Here is a 24,972-nt window from a genome sequence, read left to right on the forward strand (position 1 = left end):
GTAAAGACATCCACAGAACTAAATACAACTTCAGAAATATAGACAACCGCAGAAATAAAGACAGCTTGAGGAAGAAAGACACACAGAAATAAAGACATTTTCAGAAATATAGACAGCCAGAGAATTGTAGACAACCTCATAAATATAGACAACCTCAGAACTAAAGAAAACTTCAGAAACATAAATAACAACAGAAATAAAGGCAACCTCAGAAATAAAGACAACCGCAAAATTAAACTAAACAACTGAATTATAGTCCATCGCAAATAGCGCTAGCTCGTCGAAAATAAGAGAACGCAGAAATAAAGTAGAGCTCAGAATTAAAGTGTAGCTCGTCAACAAACTGGCAATGAGAGAGCGAGAGAGGGCGCAATTTCCTACGATAGCTGTGCTCTACGAAATTCAACTTTCTGAAATATATACATGATATAGCAAAACTAATTATCTGTTTATAGAATTAGTGTTCGGAATCCTGATTTCTGAGTGAACTTCAGTTGAACAGAAAATCTTTGAGGGACCATCGACATCAAATTATTGGCATTCCATACCAAAAAAAGTAAGTTCAGTTTAATTTCGTGCTTTGATCTCAGTTGTAATTGTAACGTTAGTGTGTTTGCTGCTCGGGGTTCGGCGTCGCAGTCAGGCCAGGGCCTTACTGCGGCAGCCCGAACACGTGCACGTCGGGGTCCCCGGGGCAAGCCAGGGCCATGCCACTCACTTATGCAGGGCCTTGTTCGTAAACAACAATAAAAGTCAATATCCATCATGCCCATATTTCCATTTCTGACTCTGAGATCTGATCATCTAACTGACATGATTTCTCAGAAAACAATACAGTTTTTTTTAGAACTACATGTATTTTGGTTAATTGGAATGGTTCATGTCCGTCCCTATTTCACTTTTCACTCAGTTCTAAAACTTCTAATATCAGGGATACTTGTTCAGTAATGGCAAAATTGTATCAAATCTAAGCCTAATAGGCAGAGCGGCATATGGCTGTTGATGCCGCCGGTGCCAGCCGGCTGCGAAATTACCGATATACATGTACATGTAGGCCAACTAGGTCAAAGACATTAGTAACCCAGGGAGCGAGCTCGGAGCTACTCCGGCCCGTGAAAGCCGGAGCTCCCTGGGTAAGGTCATAACTAGGTTCCGGCGTTTGGAATTAGTGCCAAACAAGCTTGAGTTGAAGTTTAAAATTAAAGTTGTGCCTAAGACTACTGATTTTGGGACACCGCTATTTCATCTTAATATGAATCAATATAATTCTCTGCCTTTAAAAAGAAATTAAATTAAATTTGAATAGACTAAATCTATTCGGTATAATATTGATAGATTTTGACATGCCCATGGTCGTGGAATGATTTGTTATACCGATGTTTTTCACCTGACTGCTAAGAAAGCACAAATGCCTGTGAGAAAACAACCAGGGGACCAACGGCTTAAGGTCCTTTCCGAGGGACCTGGTAATGAGGATAAATGCCTTATCCGAGGGACCTGGTAATGAGGATAAATGCCTTACCATAGGCACTAGCACACCACTTGGGAATCGAACCCGGGTCTCCAGAATCCGAAACCCCCGCTCTACCGAGTGAGCTTCTGACACATTTTAACGTTGTTCTTTACTATAAGTGAGGCCCTACGATAGGTCTAATTTAGATCTACATGTAGATTTCTAATAATCTAATAAAAAATTCTAGATCTGTCTGTTTTGACTTTTTTTTCTCTACGAAGATTTAAGTTAACTTTATTCTAGTCCCTTCCTGGACTATTGGGCTAAAATTATAATTAGATCTAGCCTAGATAAAGAATTGGTATTAGCTCGTTCATCTATTCTATTAAACACTATTGATGTAAAATACAGAGAATTTCAGTTCAAAGTATTGAACGATATTTTAAACTTGAATATAAGTTGTATAAAATGAAAGTCATTACTTCACCTTTATGTTCTTTCTGTAATGCAGAAATTGAAACGGTTGAACATTTATTTTGGAATTGCCCATTTACACAGTTATTTTGGAATCAGCTAGGAAAAGAACTCACTATGTTTGATTTTTCATTATTAACCGAAAAAAGTGTAATACTCGGTATTTTATCAATAAAATGTCTTCTTTTTAATCATTTTTTAGTTATTGCAAGGAAATCAATTTATCTAAGTAGATGTAAATCATGTAAACCAACAGTTTCTGATTGTGTTGATTTGTTAACTAGATCGTATAAAATGGAAAAGAATATAGCAATTCGAAATAACAAAAGGAGTGTCCACGAACGCAGGTGGCGAGACATGGTACAGTGGTTATCCACTTATGTTATGTAACTGTTATGTAATTTCTTATAATGTATCATTCGTATTTGTTCAACTGTATTGAATGAATGTACCTTGAAGTGACCAATAAAACATCATTTAAATACAAAAAAAAAATCTAGCCTAGTATAGCGGAGTTAAATTATTTTTATTTGGGGGAGGGGGGGGGGAACGTTTTTTGTCAGGTTTCAAACTGCTCAATTATTGTATATCATGAGTATGCAATTTTAATGGGAAGGGTTGAGAAATTTATAGTGCCCCATTTTAAATTTTATAAGTATAGGCGGAGAGAGGGGCTGATCCAATTGATTTATCTTTATTCATTGTCCTCACTTTACCTGATGTATGGTGAAAGGCAAAAGGGTCATTAAACTTGCGAGCAAGCTAACCTAGATTCACATGTTTATAAATGAGTGCAAAAAAATAATTGTCTCGCACTGGTGAATGAGTGAGAGCGAAATTCACTCACACGTATTGGGAGATTAGTACAACCTGGCTCCATGAACCGCGTTTGGCAGTGGATTTCTAACCAGTGGCGGGGTCGCGCGTGCTGGGATCTCACTTCTGGTGTCCACAACACATGACCTCTATCATGTCTATGGCTTGATTTTTCTGTGCGCGGCGGCATGTAATAAAGCCTTGGGTGAGCCAAAGTATCACACAAATAATAATTATCCTACATCTGTCAAAGCTGGCTTGGTGTACTATTATGAAGATTGACAAAAGGCCTTGCTATAGTAGCAGTGGCGTAACAAGCGGGGGGCAAGCTGCCCCCCTGGCGGATTTCACCGGGAAAATACAAGAAAAAGGGAGGGAGAAAGAAAGGGAAAGGGGGAAAGGGAAAAGGAAAAAAAACGAAAAAAATAATGGAAAAGGAAGGAAAGCGGGAAAATGTACGAAAGAATAACATTTGAGAAAGAACAAATCTTTCCAAAATAGGCCTATGTAATGCAATAGCACGGTGGGAAATAAATTAAAAGAGGACAAAATGGCAAACAATAGCGGGAAACGAATGTAGAATGTAATTAGTCAAAAGCTAAATTGGAAAACAAAGAAACGGGACAAAAAAATAATAACACGACCGGGCTGCCGATGATTGAAATTAAAGTGCGGGAAGAAAGATGTACTGCATACAACACTGTGCAGATAAGCTACCAGGGCTTTGCCCTAGACTCCACACAGTAGGGGATCTTCATTTATAACCTTCAAATGGCTCTATAACGCCCCCGTTCACTCACATTCAATTACTGGCATACAGGCGCGGGGGGGGGAGGTTTTGGTTCCAATCCCAAGAGGAAATAAAAGAAATTATAGGAGACAACGTATAATGAAATGATTGGAAACAATATTGTGTTATTTTTTAAATGTAATGGAAAATCTAACACATAATTATAATTTATTTTAAATAGGCAATTTTGTTTTCCAGCTCGCTTTACAAGCTGGCAATTTTTTTTACAAATTTTCCCACATTGATATGTTTTGCCCCCTCAAGATATTGGTTCATTACGCAACTGGGTTGAATAAATGTGTTGAGTAAAAGCTATATTCTGTATATGCCCGTGATTTGATTATTAAAAGCGGCAATCTGCAAGGTTTAAATGGCTTTGACATCAAGAAGTTCAGGGGGCTTCGCCCAGACCCCAACCGCACAGCACTGAGTATGGAAGGGTTGGGCCATGGCCCCAAAATTCTACAAACAAGAACAAAAATAGGAGGAAAGAAAAGCAAAGGAAAAGTTTAGGATATGATTTTATTTACTAAATATAATGTAAAAAAATAGCTTAAAGTTAGATTCTCATGTAAAGGAGATTTTTTTCTCGCTCGCTTCGCACGCTCGGGACTTATATAAAGCAGCATTTTAGCACATGTGCTTTACTGCACTCGTCATTTATTTTTTTTGTTACTTTTTATGCTACTGCCCCCAAAGAATCCTGTTCACAGTGGCGTACAGACCACACATAAGGGAATCTAAAGAGAGAAGAGATATATTATTATCTGGTTATCATGTCAAAATCTATCACAAAATTGGATTTTTGTCTTAAAAAGGTCGAAATTTTTGCTCGCTTGCCCAATTTGCTCGCTCGCAGCTTTTTTTTAAGTATAAATTCTGCCCGATACGCAAAATCGGGCCTTCTCAAAATAGTCGCCTCCTTGCACCATTACGCCTGTCCATACCATGATATGACCGGGAAATTTTTGGCTCTTGCCCCCCCCCTGGCCAATGACCCCTGTTACGCCGCTGTATAATAGGCCATGTATGCTTGAACCATTTACTGACTCTTACTGACTCTTATTGACAATGAAGATGGTCAGTGGAAACAGAGCCAGGTATGTATATTTCGTCAGCATGGTTAGTGGAACATGATACAGAGAGAAGGAAGTTTTCGGACAAGACCAGCTTTTTGTCTCGCCCACCAGAGGTGAAGGCAAGACTTAGGGATCCAAATGTCGTCCGTCCGTCCATGGGCGGAAATCCCAGGGGGGACGTCACGTGTCCCCCCTACTCAAAATAGTAGGGGGGACACAATATGAAATGTCCCCCTAGATGTTAAGAAATACATAATCCTAAATCGAAATAAAACATGTATTTTTGGACGAGATGACCTTACTTTGGCAATGATAACCTTTTTTTTTGTTTTGCTTGTCAAATTTTCCCGCCCCTTGTCCCCATAGGCAGATCGAGGGGCCCGACCCCCCCCCCCTCTTGGCGGAGCAAAAAAAGAAAAAAGGGAAAGAAAGAAGGGGAAAAGGAGGGAAAAGAGAGGAGAAAAGAAGAGAAGGACGAAGAGTGCATCAAATAAGATGAAGGGGAAGACTTGGAAAATAAAAAGAATCTTTCCTGCCACGATATAAAATTTTCGCTGGCGCTTCGCGCTCGCATTGCCTGTTAGGTGATTTACATATCTTGTTCAATATAAGGTTTGAATATCAAGTTTGGAAATCAATATACAAAACATATTCACCTCGGAAATCAAAATTTCATTACTTTGTGTAATTTACCAATTTTTTTTTAAAGTGCTCTGTAAAAATGTCAGTTTTATGGTCTGAATGTTAACATTTGCTGCTTGCGCTGTGCGCTCGCAAATTTTGTTTTATCAGGTACCTATTATTTTCGTGTATTCCATAAACTTTTCAAAATCCTTTTTGGGTCTGCTTGTCAAAACAAAAACATGAACAGATTGGCCCATTTTTAGGTCTAAGTCTCAATTTTTTTTTCTGCTCATGCTCGCATCAATCGTTAAATTATATAGCTATCCTGTTCACGATTACAAAAACGGATTAAAATATTCCATTCTTTCTTTAGAAAGTTCAAAATTTTTCAGCTCGCGCTTCGCGCTAGCATTTTTTTATTGTTTCAACAGGTACAAGTTCAAAACGTATATAAAAATTTTCTGCTCGCGCTTTGCGCTCGCATTATTAATACTACTTTTCAGGATTTATAAAACATGAATTAAGTGTCTCGTTCAGTAAGTATTATAGGACTAAATCTCTAAATTTTCCGTTCGCATTAATTGTTAACTTTATATACCTATTCTGCTTGAATTACAAAAAGTGCTTAAAATTTCCATTCTTTTAAATGTCCCCCAAAGAATCAGCGCGATTTGATTGTTAAATGCTACTTAACAGGTATCTTTTCCATCAGTTCATTTCTGCTCGCGCTTTGCGTTCGTTGTAATTATTAAGTTACATACACATCTTTTTCAGGATAACAAACATTGCCCAGAATCAGTTCAAAATTTAGGAAAAAAATACATTAAATTTCCAAAAAAAATAGCTCGCGCTTCGCGCTCGCATCATATAAATGCGGATAATGATATTATATATCAATTCATAGGAATAAAGCTAAAATGTGACTAATTAGGACTACCCCTTCAAATAAACAAACCAAAATCATCTTCGAGCGTCCGATCGGGGAAAATATGGCTGAAACAAATTTCCGCTCCCCCCCATTGGCGGAGGCTGGATCCCCCCTGTGTCCCCCCTACCTTTTGGGAGAGATTTCCGCCCCTGCCCTGCGTCCGTCACAACCTTATGACACATAACTCCACAACCGTAAATCGCTTTTCAACCAAACCTGGATGGTAGATCGACTCGGGGGACCTGCATGTTATGCTGTAGTCGGAGGTCACATGGTAAGGTCAAAGGTCATTTTCAGGTCAACATTAAAGTTCACGTGCAAGGCTCTTATGACAAGTATTCCATCCCAGTCATTTCACAATGAAGTTTCGATACAATTCTATTGCGTGCCCTCGCAAATCACAATATTTCTGGTTATTTTCATATTGATGAGACAAAAAATTGCTTTTGCCATGTCTTCTAGTTGGAAATATTTATAGGCTTAGGATATGACTAGCTGGAAATATTAAAAATATTGTTTTAAAAGAGGAATTTTGTTTATCACCTCTAAAATTCTTACCTGTAAAGTATTGTGTGTATTTTGAATTGCAGATCAAATGGGATCAAGTTTTTAGCAGTCTCAGCCAGTCAGAAGTACAGCTACCATTTGCACATCACCAAGAGTAACAATCTGATGAAGAAGATATCTGAACTCAAAACTTTCAAGGTATGCTTGTTTTCGTACAAAAAAGGCCTCCTGATTCCTTTTTATTGGGGGGGGGGACTATAGCAAATTTTTCTGAATCATGTTATCCCAGATAGTAAAGCTCCATTGTGAGTTAATATTTATTTGGATTCAGATTCACCAGTATTTCCATTCTCATCAATGCATACTTATTGTCCATGTCTCTTATCTGCTGTCATACATAAAATCACTTTAAAACTCAGTTACTCTGTAGACAGAAATTGATCTTAGGACAAAATATTGAGAGTAATCTTACGATATATATTTGAATGAGTTTACACACTTCCTCAAAAATGTTCTATGAATTATGATCTATAAAGAGTGATCTATGATTTTTATCTGGCTGTATAGATTACTTCATGTGCATTATCTAAATAATATTGCACGAAAGAGTCGGGCCTAATAAAAAGTTTAAAACTTCTTAATAAACTGCACTAGATGAGTAAGAATAATTCATATTTGTAGCTCATTCTGTTCTTTTCTCCTTTTGTTTACCATGCAGGTTTTGCAGGCTGTTTGAGTAGCACCAGGGCAGATTAAGAAGAAATATGGAGGTCAAGTTCATAACAAGTAGTTACTGCATCGCAGTTACACCTTTTAAAAAATCAATGAATTTGAATAAATGTGTACATTAATGCATATATATTGAATGTTGCTTGAACTACACATCTGTAGAAAAAAAAACATTGGAGTATAAATATTTAGGTTTCACACAACATTAAAACATTTTTCCAAAGGGCACACCTACCCTTTATTAATGATCTAATCATCTAAATGTAGTATTGTGTTAGTGAAAGTACTTTTAATGATATTAGTAGTTTGAAAGGGATAGGTTGTATTCTGGTGATATAATAAATTCAGAATGGGTCTTTACTGAGGTCTGGGCTGTCTAACATACGTGCCTACAGACATATATAAGATAATAAGAAATGATGGATTTAATGTGCATACTAAAAAAGCAAGGTGGCAGAATAAATGATTGAGAAATCCCTCTCACTCCTAGACCCTATTTCATTAAGACTTAACCTCTACTCTAAATCTGCCATTCTGGTAATTACCATGAAAACATTAAAGCAACAGGTCAACATTCAATTTCAATTCAATTCTTTTTTTATTTCATTTCCATTCAAAACATAATACAAAGTAATATAAAACAATACAAATCAAATACAATTTTACAGAAGGGCATTCTTACTTCGTAAAAAAAAACCCAGTATAATATAGAGCATAAATGGATATGGAAATGAGGGGGGTCCACTAAAAAGCAAAGCTTGTAAAATTGTGGATCCCCCTTGGAAAAGAAGAAATTATAGTCGACTTACTATATGCGTACATGCATGTATTACAGGAAAGAAAAAGAGAAAAAGAAATCATATTGACGGAAACATAAAAACTGAACAAATGCAAACCTTTTCACACAAAGAGGTCTTCGTTGCAAAGGATATGTTGCGCAAGACAGGAAAAAAAACAGAGAGAGGTGATGACAAGACGTAGAAGACAAGACAAAACAAGAGACAGGACAGTACAAGACAACTAGTTTTTAAAAAGGAGTAAAACTAAGAATGGGAAAGGGCTGACCATGAACCAGCTTGATCTGGTGAAATAACAAAGGATATGACTGGACAATATAGATGAAAAAAGATAAAATAAAAGTGAAAAATGTAAGGATTATAATCAAGATAATGAAGTGTTAGTTCCGTTGAGAAGAATTATAGGAATTAAGCAGGATACGTTTGAGTTTACGTTTGAATGAATTCAAGGAGACACTGTCTTTAACATTATTAGCGAGTGAGTTCCAGAATTTAGGACCGTTGAATAGGAATGTATTTTTGGCCAGTAAAGTTCTGTAAAGTGGGATGTGAAGTTCGTCAGAGTGTCTCGTGGGGTAGTTATGATAAAATTGATTTTTAGGGAACATGGCATCAAAAATATGGGGAAGTGCATTATTATTATAACTATACATGAAGTGCCCTAACTGTAGTAAATACAGGTCTTTGACTTTCAACAGTTTACTTTCTAGAAAAAGTGGGTCCGTATGAGAACGGAAACATGTACTATGAATAATACGAAGTGCTTTCTTTTGCAAAAGCAACAATTTATCTAATAAATATTGATGGGTATCACCCCAAATAAGAATCCCATAGTTCAAATAAGGCAAGATTAAGGATGAGTAGAGCATGATTAATGATGTGGAGGGAATGCAAAATTTTAGCCTATTAATAACACCAATATTTCGTGAAATTATTTTGGATATATTTTCAATATGATTTTTCCAAGAAAGTTTACTGTCAACTGTTATTCCAAGAAATTTGGTGTAAGGTACCATTTCTAATGGGGTATTATCAAATATAATGTTCATCGGTAACTTGTCTATGGAATTACTAAATAACATGTATTTTGTTTTGTTAAGGTTCAAAGATAATCGATTGGCTCTTATCCACTCAGTAACATTAATAAGTTCAGAATTAATAACATCAACTAAAGTTTGTGGATTCTGATGAGAAAAAAATAAGGTCGAATCATCTGCAAACAAGATAAGGGATAATATTTTGGATGATCTACAGAAATCATTTATATAAATTGTGAAAAGAAGTGGGCCCAATAAGCTACCCTGGGGGACTCCACAGTTAACATATTTCAAATTGGAGTTATGATCTTTAACAAACACGTATTGTTGTCTGTTAAGTAGGTAGCTCCTGAACCACTCCAAGGCCTTCCCTCGCACACCATAGTGAGATATTTTTTTAAGTAGGATTTCATGATTAATGGTATCGAAGGCCTTGGAGTAGTCCAGGAAAATACCCACAAGGTGACTAGATTTGTCTAGAGCATTGACTACTTTGTTGACAAAATTCATCAGGGCATGAGTGGTGTTGTGCTTGTCGCGAAACCCAAATTGAACATCAGATAAAATATTATGCATTGACAAAAAATTTTCTGTTCTGACGTATACTATTCTTTCAAGGATCTTAGAAAATGTGGACAAAAGAGAAATAGGTCGGTAATTACCGACATCCAACTTATCACCTTTTTTAAATAAAGGAATTACCTTGGCTATCTTCATTTGATTTGGTACTGTACCATTTTCTAAGGAAAGGTTGAATATATGCACCAGCGGGGAAACAATAGAATTTATTACGGATTTTAAAATAAAATTATTAATTTCATCAAAGCCAGGGCTTTTTTTATTTTTCAAACCAGATACTATATCAATAACTTCTTGATTATATGTTGGAGCAAAAAATATTGAATTTGGATTAGGCGGGCCGAGAAAGTCCGAAAAACTTTTCGTCGCGGGAGGAATATCTTTAGCTAGATTTACGCCAATGGAAGAGAAATGGTTATTAAAAATATTTGAAAGGTTGTCACCATCATCAACAATGACATTATTAAATCTAATTTTGGAAATACTTGATTTATTATTGGAGAGATTCATGGTCTGTTTTAGAACCTTCCATGTGTTTTGCATGTCGTGTTTATATAGAGCCAACTGCCTCGCAAAGTAATTTTTCTTTTCAATGCGTAATATTTTAGTAAGTGTATTCTTATAAGATGTGTATTTTATTTTTGATTGTTCTGTACCTTTCATTTTGAATTTATAAAATAAGTTATTTTTTCTATTAATCGAACGTAAGATAGATGGCGATATCCATGGTGACTTAGAAATCGTTTTGTATGTATTACGCTTATCTTTTTTTAAGGGTATATGCAGGTCTAATTTCTCATTTATTATATTCATAAAAAGGTTAAAGGACGCATTAACATCTACAGAATTGTATACAACTGACCAGTCGACATTATCCAAAGAAGCACCTAGACTGGCTGTATTTTCGTGCGTAGGTCTACGTCTTCGTTGTTGGGAGTGTATCGGTCTAATTGGTCGTCTTAATGAAAAATGAGTAAGAATCGGGAAATGGTCCGTCATGTCAGAAAGTATTATAAAAGAATCGGGAGGAGGGAGAATGTTTCACAAAGTATTGTCAATAAGTGTAGCAGTTTCATTAACTACACGAGTTGGTTTAGAAATCAGAGGCAAGAAGGAGGCCGAAAAAAAAGTTTCAAGAAAATCTTGAGATATATTGTTGTGTTTCAATAAATCAATGTTAAAATCACCTATAAATATTACATCCTTATTAACGAGAGCTGGATTATTTGTTGTTTGGGAAAGGTAAGTTAGAAAGTCATTTGTATTTGAGTTTGGAGGTCTATAAACTACACCAATAATCATATTTTTACTACCAGGAATATTAATTTCAATAAATAGAGATTCTACAGTGGCGTTCATGGAGTTAAGATAATCACAAACCGTATACTCGTAGTCATGTGAAATATAGAACGCTACCCCACCCCCAGGTCTGTCTTCTCGGTTATTCATTACGAAATCATATCCGTTAAGAGAAAATTGATGGTTAGAATCACACGATATCCATGTCTCAGTAAGGCCAATTAAAGAAAAGGGGCATTTTTTAGAATTTGAAGTGTTATTCAAAAGTAACTGAAGTTCATCAAAATGTTTATTTAAACTTCTTATATTAGCATGCATTATGCTGAATGTATCGTCGTTAAAATTTTTTGTAAGATTATTTACCTGATGTTGCGTAATATACTCAGAAGAAGGATTTTGCAATATGTTATGATCCTGTTCAAAATCGAGATCTAATTCTTCCGAAGCTAAATTTATATTATTAGTAACAAAATTATCATAAAATGAAGGATTCATTGGGTTGTTAAGTACAGTATCCTGAGGTCTCAATTCGCTGAAGAGGTCATCATTATCCAATGATGTAAATGGAAACTGAGGTGTATTGTCTATGCTAAGAAGTCAGTACATATCCGAAAGTGTTGTGTTATGTCCAATAAAGTGTCGGTCAAGGTCATATAAGAGGCAGTAAAGCAAAGTAACAAAGTGAGGGGAGAAGGCAAAGAACACAAAACACATATAGAACATGAAGAAGGACGAGGAGGCGCAACACAAAGGATTCTTACGCAAAAACGAGAACGTAGGGCAAAGACCACTAAGTGTGAACGATGCAAAGTCAGTGAGAACGGAACGTTTATCGAAACAGACATTGGCGGAGGAGATAAAGTGAGAAGCTCCAAAATAAAATAAAATGTAGTGAGATACACCTATAAAATAGTACATTCAAATATCAAAATATAATTTCAAATACGTATAGTGAGTAAAGAATAAAGGAATACGACATACATGGCATGATAATTGAACATATTTGAGCACAAGTCTTCTAATAATCTTTGCATTCTAATAATTGAACAAGAGTACCAATCACCAAATACTCAGAAATTATTTCATAGTTGTGGCAAGAGCGAACAAAAACAAAGTCAATGAGTTGAAAGAAGGGGACATGCCCAACATGTTGAAATGTCAAATGGATAATAGAAAAGGAAGATTGTCATTTAATGTTAATAAAAGTAATTATTAACAAGAGGCAGACATTTCCTTTTCAAGTATTGTGTAAACAAAATGTGGATTATTCAACTTGTAATCCATAGTAAAACTGACAACAAAAAGTGGTGCAAGCATGCCTGGCATGATCAAGAGCAAGTAAACACAGATTATTTTTTTTTATATATAATTGGGTAATGCTAATGTTACAAAAATATAGAAGTCAAAATTGGCATTAATCGAGACTGAAGACATTGTAGTTCATGATTTGCATAACTCAGACGCTGTTTTATGATCTTGCAAGATACTGAAACATGTGAGGGATATAACATGCATGGCATGATAAATTAACGTAATCAAACAGGTCCTTTATGTATTCTGAGAAAAAATCAGCAATACCAAATTCAGAGTAATTATTTTAAAGATGTGGCAAGAGTGAACAAAAAGTTAGGAGTTCACCATGGACCCATCCACGCAGGATCATCCATTGCTCGGGGGGGGGGGGGGGGGGGGGGGGGGCGCTGAGACAATGCTAAGCAAAAACAGAAAAAATCCCCCGTGGATGGGACCATGGAGTTATAACAATTGAAGGAGAGGTCATGCCCTGCATGTTCAAACAACAAATGGATAATATTAAAGGAATATTGCCATTGGTGAAACAGCCATTGGAAATTATCACAAAGTGCAGACATTACCATAATCAAGCATTTTTTAAAACAAGGTGTTGATTATTCAATTGGAAAACGATAGTATAATAGACGAATAATGAGGCAGCATGCTTGACATGGTCAAGAGCAAATAACAAAGATCTTTACTCATAAAATTGGGTAATGTTAATGTTACAAGAATAAAAGAGTAAGTCAAGCATGGCATTAATCGAATCTGAAGACATTTGTAGTAAATGATTTATCTTTGGCGATCTTATATGATCTTGCAAGATACTAAACATGTGAGGAATGGCATGCGAGGCATGATAAGTGAACATAATTGTTTAAGCACCTTTTTGTATTCTGATAAACAATCAGGAATACCAAACACCAAATTCTCAGTAATTATTTTATAGATGTGCATGGCAAGAGCTAACAAAAGGTAAGGACTTAACGAATTGAAAGAAGGGGTCATGTCCGACATGTTCAAATACCAAATAGATAATATAAAAGGAAGATTGCCATTTGGTGAAGCAGCCATTGGAAGTTATCACAAAGGGCAGACAATTACCATAATCAAGCATTTTTTTTAAACAAAGTGTTGATTATTCAATTGGAAATCGATAGTAACATAGACGAATAATGAGGCAGCATGCTTGACATGGTCAAAGCTAATAGCACAGATCTTTACTCATAAAATTGGGTAATGTTAATGTTACAAGAATAAAAGAGTAAGTCAAGCATGGCATTAATCGAAACTGAAGACATTTATAGTAAATGATTTGTTTATCTTTGGCGATCTTATATGATCTTGCAAGATACTAAACATGGGAGGAATGGCATGCGAGGCATGATAAGTGAACATAATTGTTTAAGCACCTTTTTGTATTCTGATAAACAATCAGGAATACCAAACACCAAATTCTCAGTAATTATTTTATAGATGTGCATGGCAAGAGCTAACAAAAGGTAAGGACTTAACGAATTGAAAGAAGGGGTCATGTCCGACATGTTCAAATACCAAATAGATAATATAAAAGGAAGATTGCCATTTGGTGAAGCAGCCATTGGAAGTTATCACAAAGGGCAGACAATTACCATAATCAAGTATTTTTTTTAAACAAAGTGTTGATTATTCAATTGGAAATCGATAGTAACATAGACGAATAATGAGGCAGCATGCTTGACATGGTCAAAGCTAAGAGCACAGATCTTTACTCATAAAATTGGGTAATGTTAATGTTACAAGAATAAAAGAGTAAGTCAAGCATGGCATTAATCGAAACTGAAGACATTTATAGTAAATGATTTGCGTATCTTTGGCGCTCTTTTATGATGTTGTAAGATACTGAAACATGTGAGGAATGGCATGCGTGGCATGATAAGTGAACATAATTGTTTAAGCACCTTTTTGTATTCTGATAAACAATCAGGAATACCAAACACCAAATTCTCAGTAATTATTTTATAGATGTGCATGGCAAGAGCTAACAAAAAGTTAGGACTTAACGAATTGAAAGAAGGGGTCATGTCAACATGTTCAAACACCAAATGGATAATATAAAAGGAAGATTGCCATTTGGTGAAGCCAGCCATTGGAAGTTATTACAAAGGGCAGACATTATATAATCAAGCATTTTTTTTTAAACAAAGTGTTAATTATTCAATTGGAAATCGATAGTAAAATAGAAGAATAATGAGGCAGCATGCTTGACATGGTCAAGAGCTAATGACACAGATCTTCTCTCAAACAATTGGGTATTGTTAAAGTTACAATAAAGAAGTCAAGTATGACATTAATCGAAACTGAAGACATTTGTAATTAATGATTTGCATATCTTTGGCGCTCTTATATGATCTTGCAAGATACTAAAATATGTGAGGGATATGGCATGCGAGGCATGATAAGTGAATATAATTATTAAGCACAAGTCCTTTTTGTATTCTGACAATCAGGAATACCAAACACCAAATTCTCAGTAATTATTTTATAGGTGCGGCGAGAGCGAACAAAAGGTTGGCAGTGAACGAATTGAAAGAAGGATCATGCCCAAATGTTTAAACACAAATAGATAATTGAAAAAATGCCATTCTGGTAAAACCAGTCATTAGAAGCCAATATCAAAAAAAGGGTGGACATTACGATAGAATAAAACAAGATGTCGATTATTCAACTGAGATCTATAGTAGAACAGACAAATAGTGATGCGAGCATGGCCACGGGCTCACAACTAAACACAGATATTTACTTATTCTCTAATTAGGTAATGTAGTTATTGCAAGGGCGAACAAGGAATGTTAAATAATGATGCAAGCATGCTTGGCATGATAAAGAGCTACTGAACACAGGACTTAAACTAATTTTTAAAATTGGGTAAAAATTGGTATTGCATATGAAGGTGAGGGAAAAAAAAAAAGAATTAAGAATTAACGAAACAAAAACAGTGATTTCAAATTACTAAAGGCGCTGTCACACCCTGGCGTCCCAGACAGCGCATGTCCGACGCATGAGGAACCTGGCGAACACGCCGGCGCACGTCGAACACGCCACGGGCAAGTTTCGCACACGTTGAGAGCACGCCAAAACACGCCGGCACACGCCGTCACGCGGCGAGGTCGCCGAAAAACCCCGTGCAAGCACAAAATCCCTCGACGCACGCCAACGCATGGCTCACACGTCCCGCATGCGCGTTTCCGTTTTACACCCTGGCGAAGGCATTTTCCGGAAAAGTAGCCAAAAAGCGACTAGTGAAGAGTCTACGTCTACGTTGTAATATCAGCAGGGCGCGCGATCCAAAGTCCGCACCGAAGTTATCCGCAGAACATACCGTACTTGCAGATGCAGCTGAGCTTATATACTTTCCAGGTTCAATACGAATGTTTGCCTTGATCATTTGCCTTGCCGATTTGCTGATGTCTGTCTTTCTCTCTATCTGTCTATATATCTATCTTTCAAATTCTATCTCTATCTATCATATGTAACTGCAGTATCTATCTAATAATCTTCTCTGTCTCTCTCATTCTTTATCTAACATCTATCTATCTCAAATTCTCTATCTCTCTCTATCTATCCATCCATCTGTCTGTCTTTCTCAATTTCTCTCTCTCTACCTACCTATGTAACTACAGTATGTATCTGTTAATATGTCGCTCTTCTCTCTCATTCTTGATCTATCTGACATCTATCTATCTCTCAAATTCTATCTCTATCTATCTATCTATGTACTGCAGTATCTATCTATCTAATAATCTTCTCTGTCTCTCTCATTCTTTATCTAACATCTATCTATCTCAAATTCTCTATCTCTCTATCCATCTATCTATCCATCTGTCTGTCTTTCTCTATTTCTCTCTATCTATTTATCTATTTTTTTACTATAGTATCTATCTATCTGTTAATAATCTCTGTCTCTCTCATTCTTTAATTATCTATTTAATATCTCTCTCTATCTATCTATCTATCTATCCATCTGTCTGTCTTTCTCTTATTCTCTCTATCTATTTATCTATCTATTTTTTTCACTTATCTATCTGTTAATTTGTTAATATTCTTTGTCTCTCTCCCTCTTTATCTATCTAACATCTATCTATCTCTCCTCTATCTATCCATCTGTCTGTCTTTCTCTATTTCTCTCTATCTATCTATATATCTATCTGTCTATCTGTTAATTTGTCTATCTTCTCTGTCTCTCTCATTCTTTATCTATCTAACATCTATCTGTCTCTCAATTTCTCTATCTTTCTCCTTCTCTAGCATCTGTCTGTCTTTTTTTCTCTCTTTATCTTTGTCCGTCCATATTTCTATCTACATCTCTCTCTCTCTTTCTATCTATCTATCCTCTCTCTCTTTCTCTCTCTCCCCCTCTCCCTCTATATATCGACCTCTCTGTTTCTCCCCCCTCTCTCTTTATCTATCCATCCATCTCTCCCTCTCTCCCTCTCCATCCACCTCTCTCTCTCTATTTCTATCGACCAGCGACGTGTGTAGACTCTTCACTAGTCGCTTTTTGGCTACTTTTCCGGAAAATGCCTTCGCCAGGGTGTAAAACGGAAAGGCGCGTACCGCATACGCGGGTCATAAGTTGTAGGCAAGCCACGCGATCGCCGATACACGCCGACACGCGCCACCCGCAAGTCACTCACAAGCCGATGCACGTCGAGACAACGTCCAGCGCACCCCAAAACCTAATTCCAACCCATAACGCGCCTTGAACGCATGTGCAACCCAACTCCAACGCACATTGACGCATGAAGACGTGCTCGGACGACCACAAAACAATGCTGAACGTGTCTACAACTTACAGGTACCGCGCGCGGCAGCGTATCGCTGACGAACACGTGTCATAGCCTATAAAAAGGCTGCCCTCGACTATTCAAATCATAACCGCACGATACATCACCGTATCAACACCACCGCCATGCCGAAGAAAACTCCTGTGAACCCCACCTTTGTATACCAATTCCTATAAACGTTGTCAATACGCCATTATACGGTAGCTGTAAGTTACAAACACGCTCAGCAAGCCTTGCTGCCATCCGGAGCACGCCCCCACACGTCAACACACGCTGGAGCCAAGCTACACACACGTTCAAAGCACGTTACTCATAGGTTAGAAGTAAGTTCCAGGGCACGCTGGACACCATCTCGACGCACATCGACCCATGAGCAACTCACGAGCAACGCGCGCCAACGTGTACCAACGATCGCGCAACTTGCCCACAACCCATGGCCCGCGTACATGGCGTATGCGGGACGCACGAGCCATACGCTGGCACACGTCGAAAAACCCCGTGCCCGCACAAAATCCTTCGACGACCCCGCCGCACGACGACGCACACCAGCGTGCCCCAGCGCACTCTCAACGCATGCAAAACCCACCCGCAACGCACTCGACGCACGCCAGCGCACTCGCCAAACCCCTCACACGTCGGGCACACGCTGTCCAAAACGCCAAGGTGTGACAGCGCCTTACGTTAGGCTATCGTAGGGCATAAGTTGTGTACGCCAGCAATACGCTAAGCATTCGTTGGAATACGTTACTTATAAGTTAACGAAGCGTTCGATATAAGTTACTAATACGTTATGTGTACGTCCAACTCGTTATGAATACGCTAAGTATACGCCCAGAGTTGAAAAAAACAACAAAGTTCAGCGTATGCCGACGTTTTAGAGAAATTTTGATACGTCGGGCATACGCTGTCTAAAACGCCAAGGTGTGACAGCGCCTTAAAAGGGCATGCATGATAGAATCAACTTTCAAGAGAAGGTGAAAAATATATGCAATGATACCAAGCTAGGTTTCGGCCACACGAAGAGGAACTTATGTAAATAACTAGAGTAGATCACTAGATATTACAGATAGATGAATAATAGATGCATGAAGATATTCATCCGTTTGAGGCAATGATATTTGAACGTTCAATAATATGATGCTAAATACTAAAATAAAAGAATGTAAGCATGGTGTGAACAAATTCATTATGTTAATTAGGACAAAATAATAAGGTAGCAATATCAAATTTGTGATACCAGGCAGGATATGATTAGCATAGCGAGAAATGGTCAATAAAAGGGTGTTGAAATAAGATAAGAATTAAAAAGAAAATAAAATAATAAAAACTTAATCAAGCATTGTAATGAGTAATAACAGTTACAAATAACGTTACCATTTAGATAATGATATTGGTGGAAAAAATAAATAAAATGAAATAAAAAGGGCATACATGACATGACAGAGGAACATACATGAATTTGTCAATGTTGCTTACCTCTAAATGTACATGTACCAGTCCCATAACTTACTATGGCTATTAGAGCTATGCACAAAATCTAATCTAAATGTAAAAGGGAAAATGAAATAAGTGTTCATGGAGATAATTAACAAAATATAAAAAAAAAAAAAAAAAAAAAAACAATAAAAATGGCACTAATTACCTACTGAAAAGGGTCAAACAATTTAGGATCCAGTAATAATGAGAAAATGCTGTTGCATTCACTAGCTACTCAGAATAATGCATGCTTGTATGAAAGTGTACAAAAGCCAGCACATTATTACCTATCCATTTGAGGAATTATTGTAAATTTGTATATAAAAAAGATAATGCAAAACTAATAAAGAGAATAATGTATGCATGGTATAAGGTGCTTCATAATGTCCGTTTAGACAAAAGATTAAGGTACCAATATATAATTTGTGATGCCGAACAGGATATAATTAGCGATGCAAATAATGGTGAAGAAAAGGGTGTTGTAATGAAAATAAAGATTAAAACAAAATAAATAGCCATGCATTGTAATAGTAATAATAATAATAATAATTAATAAGCAGTTGCTGTACCATTAAACAACATTACCATTTGGATGATATTGGTGGAAGAAAAAAAAATAAAAAAATAAAAAATAAAATAAATAAATAAATCTGATGAAATAAAGGAAGTATGCATGACATGGCCAGAGGAACATACTAGTACATTAAATCATCAATATTACTTACATGTAGCTGTAAAGTATCAGTCTACATAACCTACTATGGCTTTCTGGACTAAGCACAAAATCTTATCTAAAAATAAGAGGGGAAATGCAATTATATATTCATTAAAGCAGACATAAAATTCCAATGAATTGCAAAACGAAAAAACATTAATTATTGGAAAGGGTCAAACAATCTAGAATCCAGTAAGAATAAAGAAAAGCAGTTGTATTGACTAGCGAAACATGTACTGAAATCATAGCAGTAGAGGTTTTACAATTTACCAGTCAACATAACCTGCTATAGCTTTCAGAGCAATGCCTAATGGGGAAATAATGTGTTTATTTCAGAAAATAAAATTCCAGCAATTATGCATGAAAAATGAAAAAAAAAAAAAAAAAAAAAAAAAAAAATATCAATCATTACTGGAAAGAGCCAAACAATCTAGGATCCTGTAATAATGAGAGGAAATGCAGTTGTATTGACTGTTTTATACATGTAGGTAAACATGTATAGTAATCATGACAACATAAAATTTTAGAATTTGTTTCAATTTCGGCTGACATGATTACTCAAGTTTTAAATCATAATGAGGGGGTCATTATTCTCATCTTAATGGATGAAAAATGGGACAAGTTTAATTTCATTATTGGAATAGCTCCATCATAAAACCTGTCCAATTGGTTATCAAGTCAAAATCAATAGCGATAGCAAAGTTTTCTCTCATTTTGATGAAGAAAAACTAAAAAAATAATTGTATTTCATATGATTAGCATAGCAAATAATGGTGAATAAAAGGGTGTTGTAATAAATTAAAAATAAGGATTAAAACAAATTAAATAGCCATGCATTGTAATAACAGTTACTGTACCATTAAACAACATCACCATTTGGATGATATTGAAGAGAAAATAGATAAATAAATATGATGAAATAAAGGAAGCATGCATGACATGACCAGAGGAACATACATTAAATAGTCAATATTACTTACATGTAACTGTAAACTACCAGTCTACATAACCTACTATGGCTTTCTGGACTAAGCACAAAATCTTTATCTAAATATAAAAGGGGAAATGCAATAATGTATTCATTAAAGACATAAAATTCCAATAATTTGTAAAATGAAATGACATTAATTATTGGAGAGGGTCAAACGAAACTAGAATTCAGTAAAAATAAAGAAATGCAGTTGTATTGACAAGCTAAACATGTACTATAATCATAGCAATAGAGGTTATTGTTTCAATATATCAGTCAACATAACCTACTATGACTTTCAGTGCTATGCCCAATAAGTATAGTCAAATTGTAAAAGGGAAATAATGTATTCATTTCAGAAAACATAAAATTCCAATTGTTATGCATGAAAAAAAAAAAAAAATGACATTAATTATTACTGGAAAGGGTCAAACAGTATAGGATCCAGTAATAATGAGAGAAAATGCAGTTGTATTGACTGTATTACATAGTCGTAGTAATCATGACAATATAAATTGTTTGAATTTGTTTCAATTTTGGCTTACATGATTACATCAAGTTTCAATTCATAATGAAGAGGTCATTATACTCATCTTAATGGATGAAAAAAAAGGACAAGTAATTTCATTATTAGAATAGGTCCATCATAAAACCTGTCCAATCAGTGTACCAGTCAAAATCGTATCCATGATCGGCTGAATAGTGATAGCATAGTTTTCTCTCATTTTGATGAAGAAAAAATAGAACAATAATTGTATGTCATTTTGCTTCGATTTGCTTCATTTCATTCTGGTTTGATTCACTTCAATAATTTGTGATGCCAACAAGGAAATGATTAGCATAGCAAATAGTGGTGAAAAAAGGTGTCGTAAATAAAAAATAAGGATTAAGACAAGATAGTCATGCATTGTAATGATAAACGACAGTTACTGTACCATTAAATAACATTACCATTTGGATGATATTGGTGAAAAAAATAAAATTGAAATAAAGGAAGCATGCATGACATGACTAGAGGAACATACATTCAATAGTCAATATTACTTACATGTAGCTGTAAAGTACCAGTCTACGTAACCTACTATGGCTTTCTGGACTAAGCACAAAATCTAATCTAAATATAAAGGGGAAATGCAATAATGTATTCATTGATGACATAAAATTACCAACAATTTGTAAAATGAAATGACATTAATTATTGGAAAGGGTCAAACAATCTAGAATCCAGTAAAAAAAAGAAATGCAGTTATTGATTAGCTAAACATGTACTATAATCATAGCAATAGAGGTTATTGTTTCAATTTACCAGTCAACAAAACCTATGATGATTCAGGGCTATGCCCAAAAGTCTAGTCAAATTGTAAAATGGAAATAATGTAGGCCTATTCTTTTAAGAAAACATAAAATTCAAATTATTATGCATGAAAAATGAAAATGACATCAATTATTACTTGAAAGGGTTGTGCAATCTAGGATCCAACAATCTAGGATCCAGTAATAATGAGAGAAAATGCAGTTGTATTAACTGTATTACATAGACATACATGTAGTAATCATGACAATATAAATCGTTTAAATTTGTTTTAATTTTGGCTTACATAATTACTCAAGTTTCAATTCATAATGAAGGGGGTCATTTTAATGGATGAAAATGGGATAATTAATTATTTAGCAATTATCCAAATGGGGATAGAACATGATGGGGTATATAATACCTGTATCGAAGATGGATCAGGCCTACTCCATTCGTCCTTGCAAAGTTATGGGGATTGAATGTGACTCGGTCTCCAATGATATTCATAATTACCATAGTCATGATGTTGCATGTGATAAGTAAATCTACTCAGTCCAAGTTGACCACTGTGAAGAAGGTGCATTAGGGTTTTTAGTCTGTAGCAGTACTTTGGTTCCTTGAATCCTTATCCTGGTTTTCAATTGCTTGGTTCTGCGAATGTTATATGTAACTGATGCTAGATGACCACGCTCGCGTTTCATAGATGGGGGGTAGGTCAGTACGGACGGTTACACGGTCGCCATCCCTACGGTTGCCGTCAGTAGCCCGGGGTTGCCTTGGCTGCTCGAAGGCGCGAAGAATTCGGTCCCGGTCGTATATCTATGCAAAACGGACTATGATGGGATCAGAAGCTTCAGGGGCCGGGATTCCGCTGGCTCCGTTGTGGGTCCTCTTCGTAGGTAGACGATGAGCATTGGTAATTTGAATTTGGTCTGCCTCTTCAACGGGAATTTCCAGTAACTTGCCCAATGCAAAAGATGTGGTCTTGTAAATATCCTCATTGGTTTGTTTGGGGATGCCGTAGAACAACAATTTTTTTTTGTTTTTTTGTGTGGTGTATTTCTAGGTTCAGTAGCTTGTCGTCGAAATCAGCTCTAACTTTGGCAATAAAACGTTCTATACCAGGTAGTAATATCCGCTTCTACGGTAGATATTCTCGCTGAAGTATCCGCTGAAGAAATTTCAAAGTCATGTACAGCGGAATTCACCATCCTGATGTCTGATTTAACAGCATTAAGATCCGAAATTACGTGATCCAATTTGATATCAAAATCACGCTGGAAATCCGTGAACATTTTCCGCATTTCAAGTAGCAAGTAGTCATCTTTATGGTCCTTAGGCGTGTAGGGGTCTGAAGCGGGAGAAGAAGTAGGAGGGTCAGCTTGATGGGCTGCCATGGCTCCGGGGGGTACGGCTGTAGGCAGGTTGGCCACGAGTTGGGGGGCTTGTTGGAAACAGTTACGGGAACTGGCGAAGGTGTTTTGGCACGTTGATTACCATGGCTAGAGTCCTTTTGGGTGGAAGGTTTTAACTCAAATTATAGTCACGACTATTCGAAGAATTCTGCATTTTGCAAACAAAATGTAGTATTATGTAGAATATATGTTCAAACTTGCAGTCAGAATTAGAAGTCAAAAGGCATCTCTCCAAGTTTCAATTCATCATGAAGGGGTCATTTTAATGGATGAAAATGGGATATTTAACTATTTAGCAATTATCCAAATGGGGATAGAACATGATGGGGGTATATAATACCTGTATAGAAGATGGATCAGGCCTACTCCATTCGTCCTTGCAAAGTTATGGGGATTGAATTTGACTCGGTCTCCAATGATATTCAAAATTCCATAGTCATGATGTTGCATGTGATAAGTAAATCTACTCAGTCCAAGTTGACCACTGTGAAGAAGGTGCATTAGGGTTTTTAGTCTGCAGCAGTACTTTGGTTCCTTGAATCCTTATCCTGGTTTTCAATTGCTTGGTTTTGCGAATGTTATATGCAACTGATGCTAGATGACCACGCTCGCGTTTCATAGATGGGGGTAGGTCAGTTCGGACGGTTACGCGGTCGCCATCCCTACGGTTGCCGTCAGTAGCCCGGGGTTGCCTTGGCTGCTCGAAGGCGCGAAGAATTCGGTCCCGGTCGTACATCTTTGCAAAACGGACTATGATGGGATCAGGAGCTTCGGGGGCCGGGGTTCCGCTGGCTCCGTTGTGGGTCCTCTTCGTAGGTAGACGATGAGCATTGATGATTTGAATTTGGTCTGCCTCCTCAACGGGAATTTCCAGTAACTTGCCCAATGCAAAAGATGTGGTCTTGTAAATATCCTCATTGATTTGTTTGGGGATGCCGTAGAACAACAAATTTTGTTTTCGGTGGTGTATTTCTAGGTTCAGTAGCTTGTCGTCGAAATCAGCTCTAACTTTGGCGATAAAACGTTCTATCCCAGGTAGTTTATCCGCTTCTACGGTAGATATTCTCGCTGAAGTATCCGCTGAAGAAATTTCAAGGTCATGTACAGCGGATTTCACCATCCTGATGTCTGATTTAACAGCATTAAGATCCGAAATTACGTGATCCAATTTGATATCAATATCACGCTGGAAATCCGTGAACATTTTCCGCATTTCAAGTAGCAAGTAGTCATTTTTAGGGTCCTTAGGCGTGTAGGGGTCTGAAGCGGGAGTAGAAGTAGGAGGGTCAGCTTGATGGGCTGCCATGGCTCCGGGGGGTACGGCTGTAGGCTGGTTGGTCACGAGTTGGGGAGGCTTGTTGGAAACAGTTACGGGAACTGGCGAAGGTGTTTTGGCACGTTGATTACCACGGCTAGAGTCCTTTTGGGTGGAAGGTTTTCTCAAATTATAGTCACGACTATTCGAAGAATTCTGCATTTTGCAAACAAAATGTAGTATTATGTAGAATATATGTTCAAATTGCAGTCAGAATTAGAAGTCAAAAGGCATCTCTCCAAGTCGAAAATTTAGGCGTATATTCCATGTGATAAAAAACGTAGCGGAGCGGAGCTCACTTTAGACACGTCCGTTCATGGCGAAATCTCAGTCAGGCTTGACTTGAGGTTCCCATGCTACAATTGGGGCATATTTAACATAATTCAAATCTTTATGAAGCAAGTGCTGGACATTAAGATGTTGAATTTATTTTGGGGGACAGTGAAAAGTTGCACTGTTTTGTTTTCAATCTCTTTTTGTTCTTGTAACAGTGTATTGTCCATGCCCTGAATCATGAACTGAATTATCTCCGCAAATAAATAAAATAAATTGTTGG

At 36.6% G+C, this 24,972-nt stretch overlaps 1 protein-coding gene and 1 long non-coding RNA gene across 4 annotated transcripts; one reads left to right on the plus strand and one right to left on the minus strand.

Moving 5' to 3' along the window:
- Positions 1 to 253: 253 nt before the first annotated feature.
- LOC121421410 lies at positions 254 to 7,969 on the plus strand. The gene is made up of 3 exons (XR_005970970.1): positions 254 to 556; positions 6,755 to 6,869; positions 7,390 to 7,969. It is a non-coding gene; the product is annotated as an uncharacterized LOC121421410 (long non-coding RNA).
- Positions 7,970 to 18,177: 10,208 nt separating this feature from the next.
- Positions 18,178 to 24,739, minus strand: LOC121421409. Of its 3 annotated transcripts, none has more exons than XR_005970969.1 (4): positions 22,108 to 23,036; positions 20,403 to 20,469; positions 19,433 to 19,498; positions 18,178 to 18,773 (listed from the first exon to the last, which is right to left on the minus strand). XR_005970969.1 is itself a non-coding variant. In XM_041616106.1 (4 exons), the coding sequence occupies exon 1, from the start codon at positions 24,576 to 24,578 to the stop codon at positions 23,565 to 23,567; it is 1,014 nt and encodes a 337-aa protein (XP_041472040.1). In that variant the 5' UTR covers positions 24,579 to 24,739; the 3' UTR covers positions 18,178 to 18,773; positions 19,433 to 19,498; positions 20,403 to 20,469; positions 23,442 to 23,564. The 3 variants fall into 3 exon arrangements, 1 of the variants encoding a protein (XP_041472040.1); XR_005970968.1 differs by lacking the exon at positions 22,108 to 23,036 and adding an exon at positions 21,441 to 21,618; XM_041616106.1 differs by lacking the exon at positions 22,108 to 23,036 and adding an exon at positions 23,442 to 24,739.
- Positions 24,740 to 24,972: the final 233 nt, after the last annotated feature.

The sequence above is a fragment of the Lytechinus variegatus genome, chromosome 9, assembly GCF_018143015.1.
Source record: "Lytechinus variegatus isolate NC3 chromosome 9, Lvar_3.0, whole genome shotgun sequence".
NCBI classification, from domain to species: Eukaryota; Metazoa; Echinodermata; class Echinoidea; order Temnopleuroida; family Toxopneustidae; genus Lytechinus; species Lytechinus variegatus.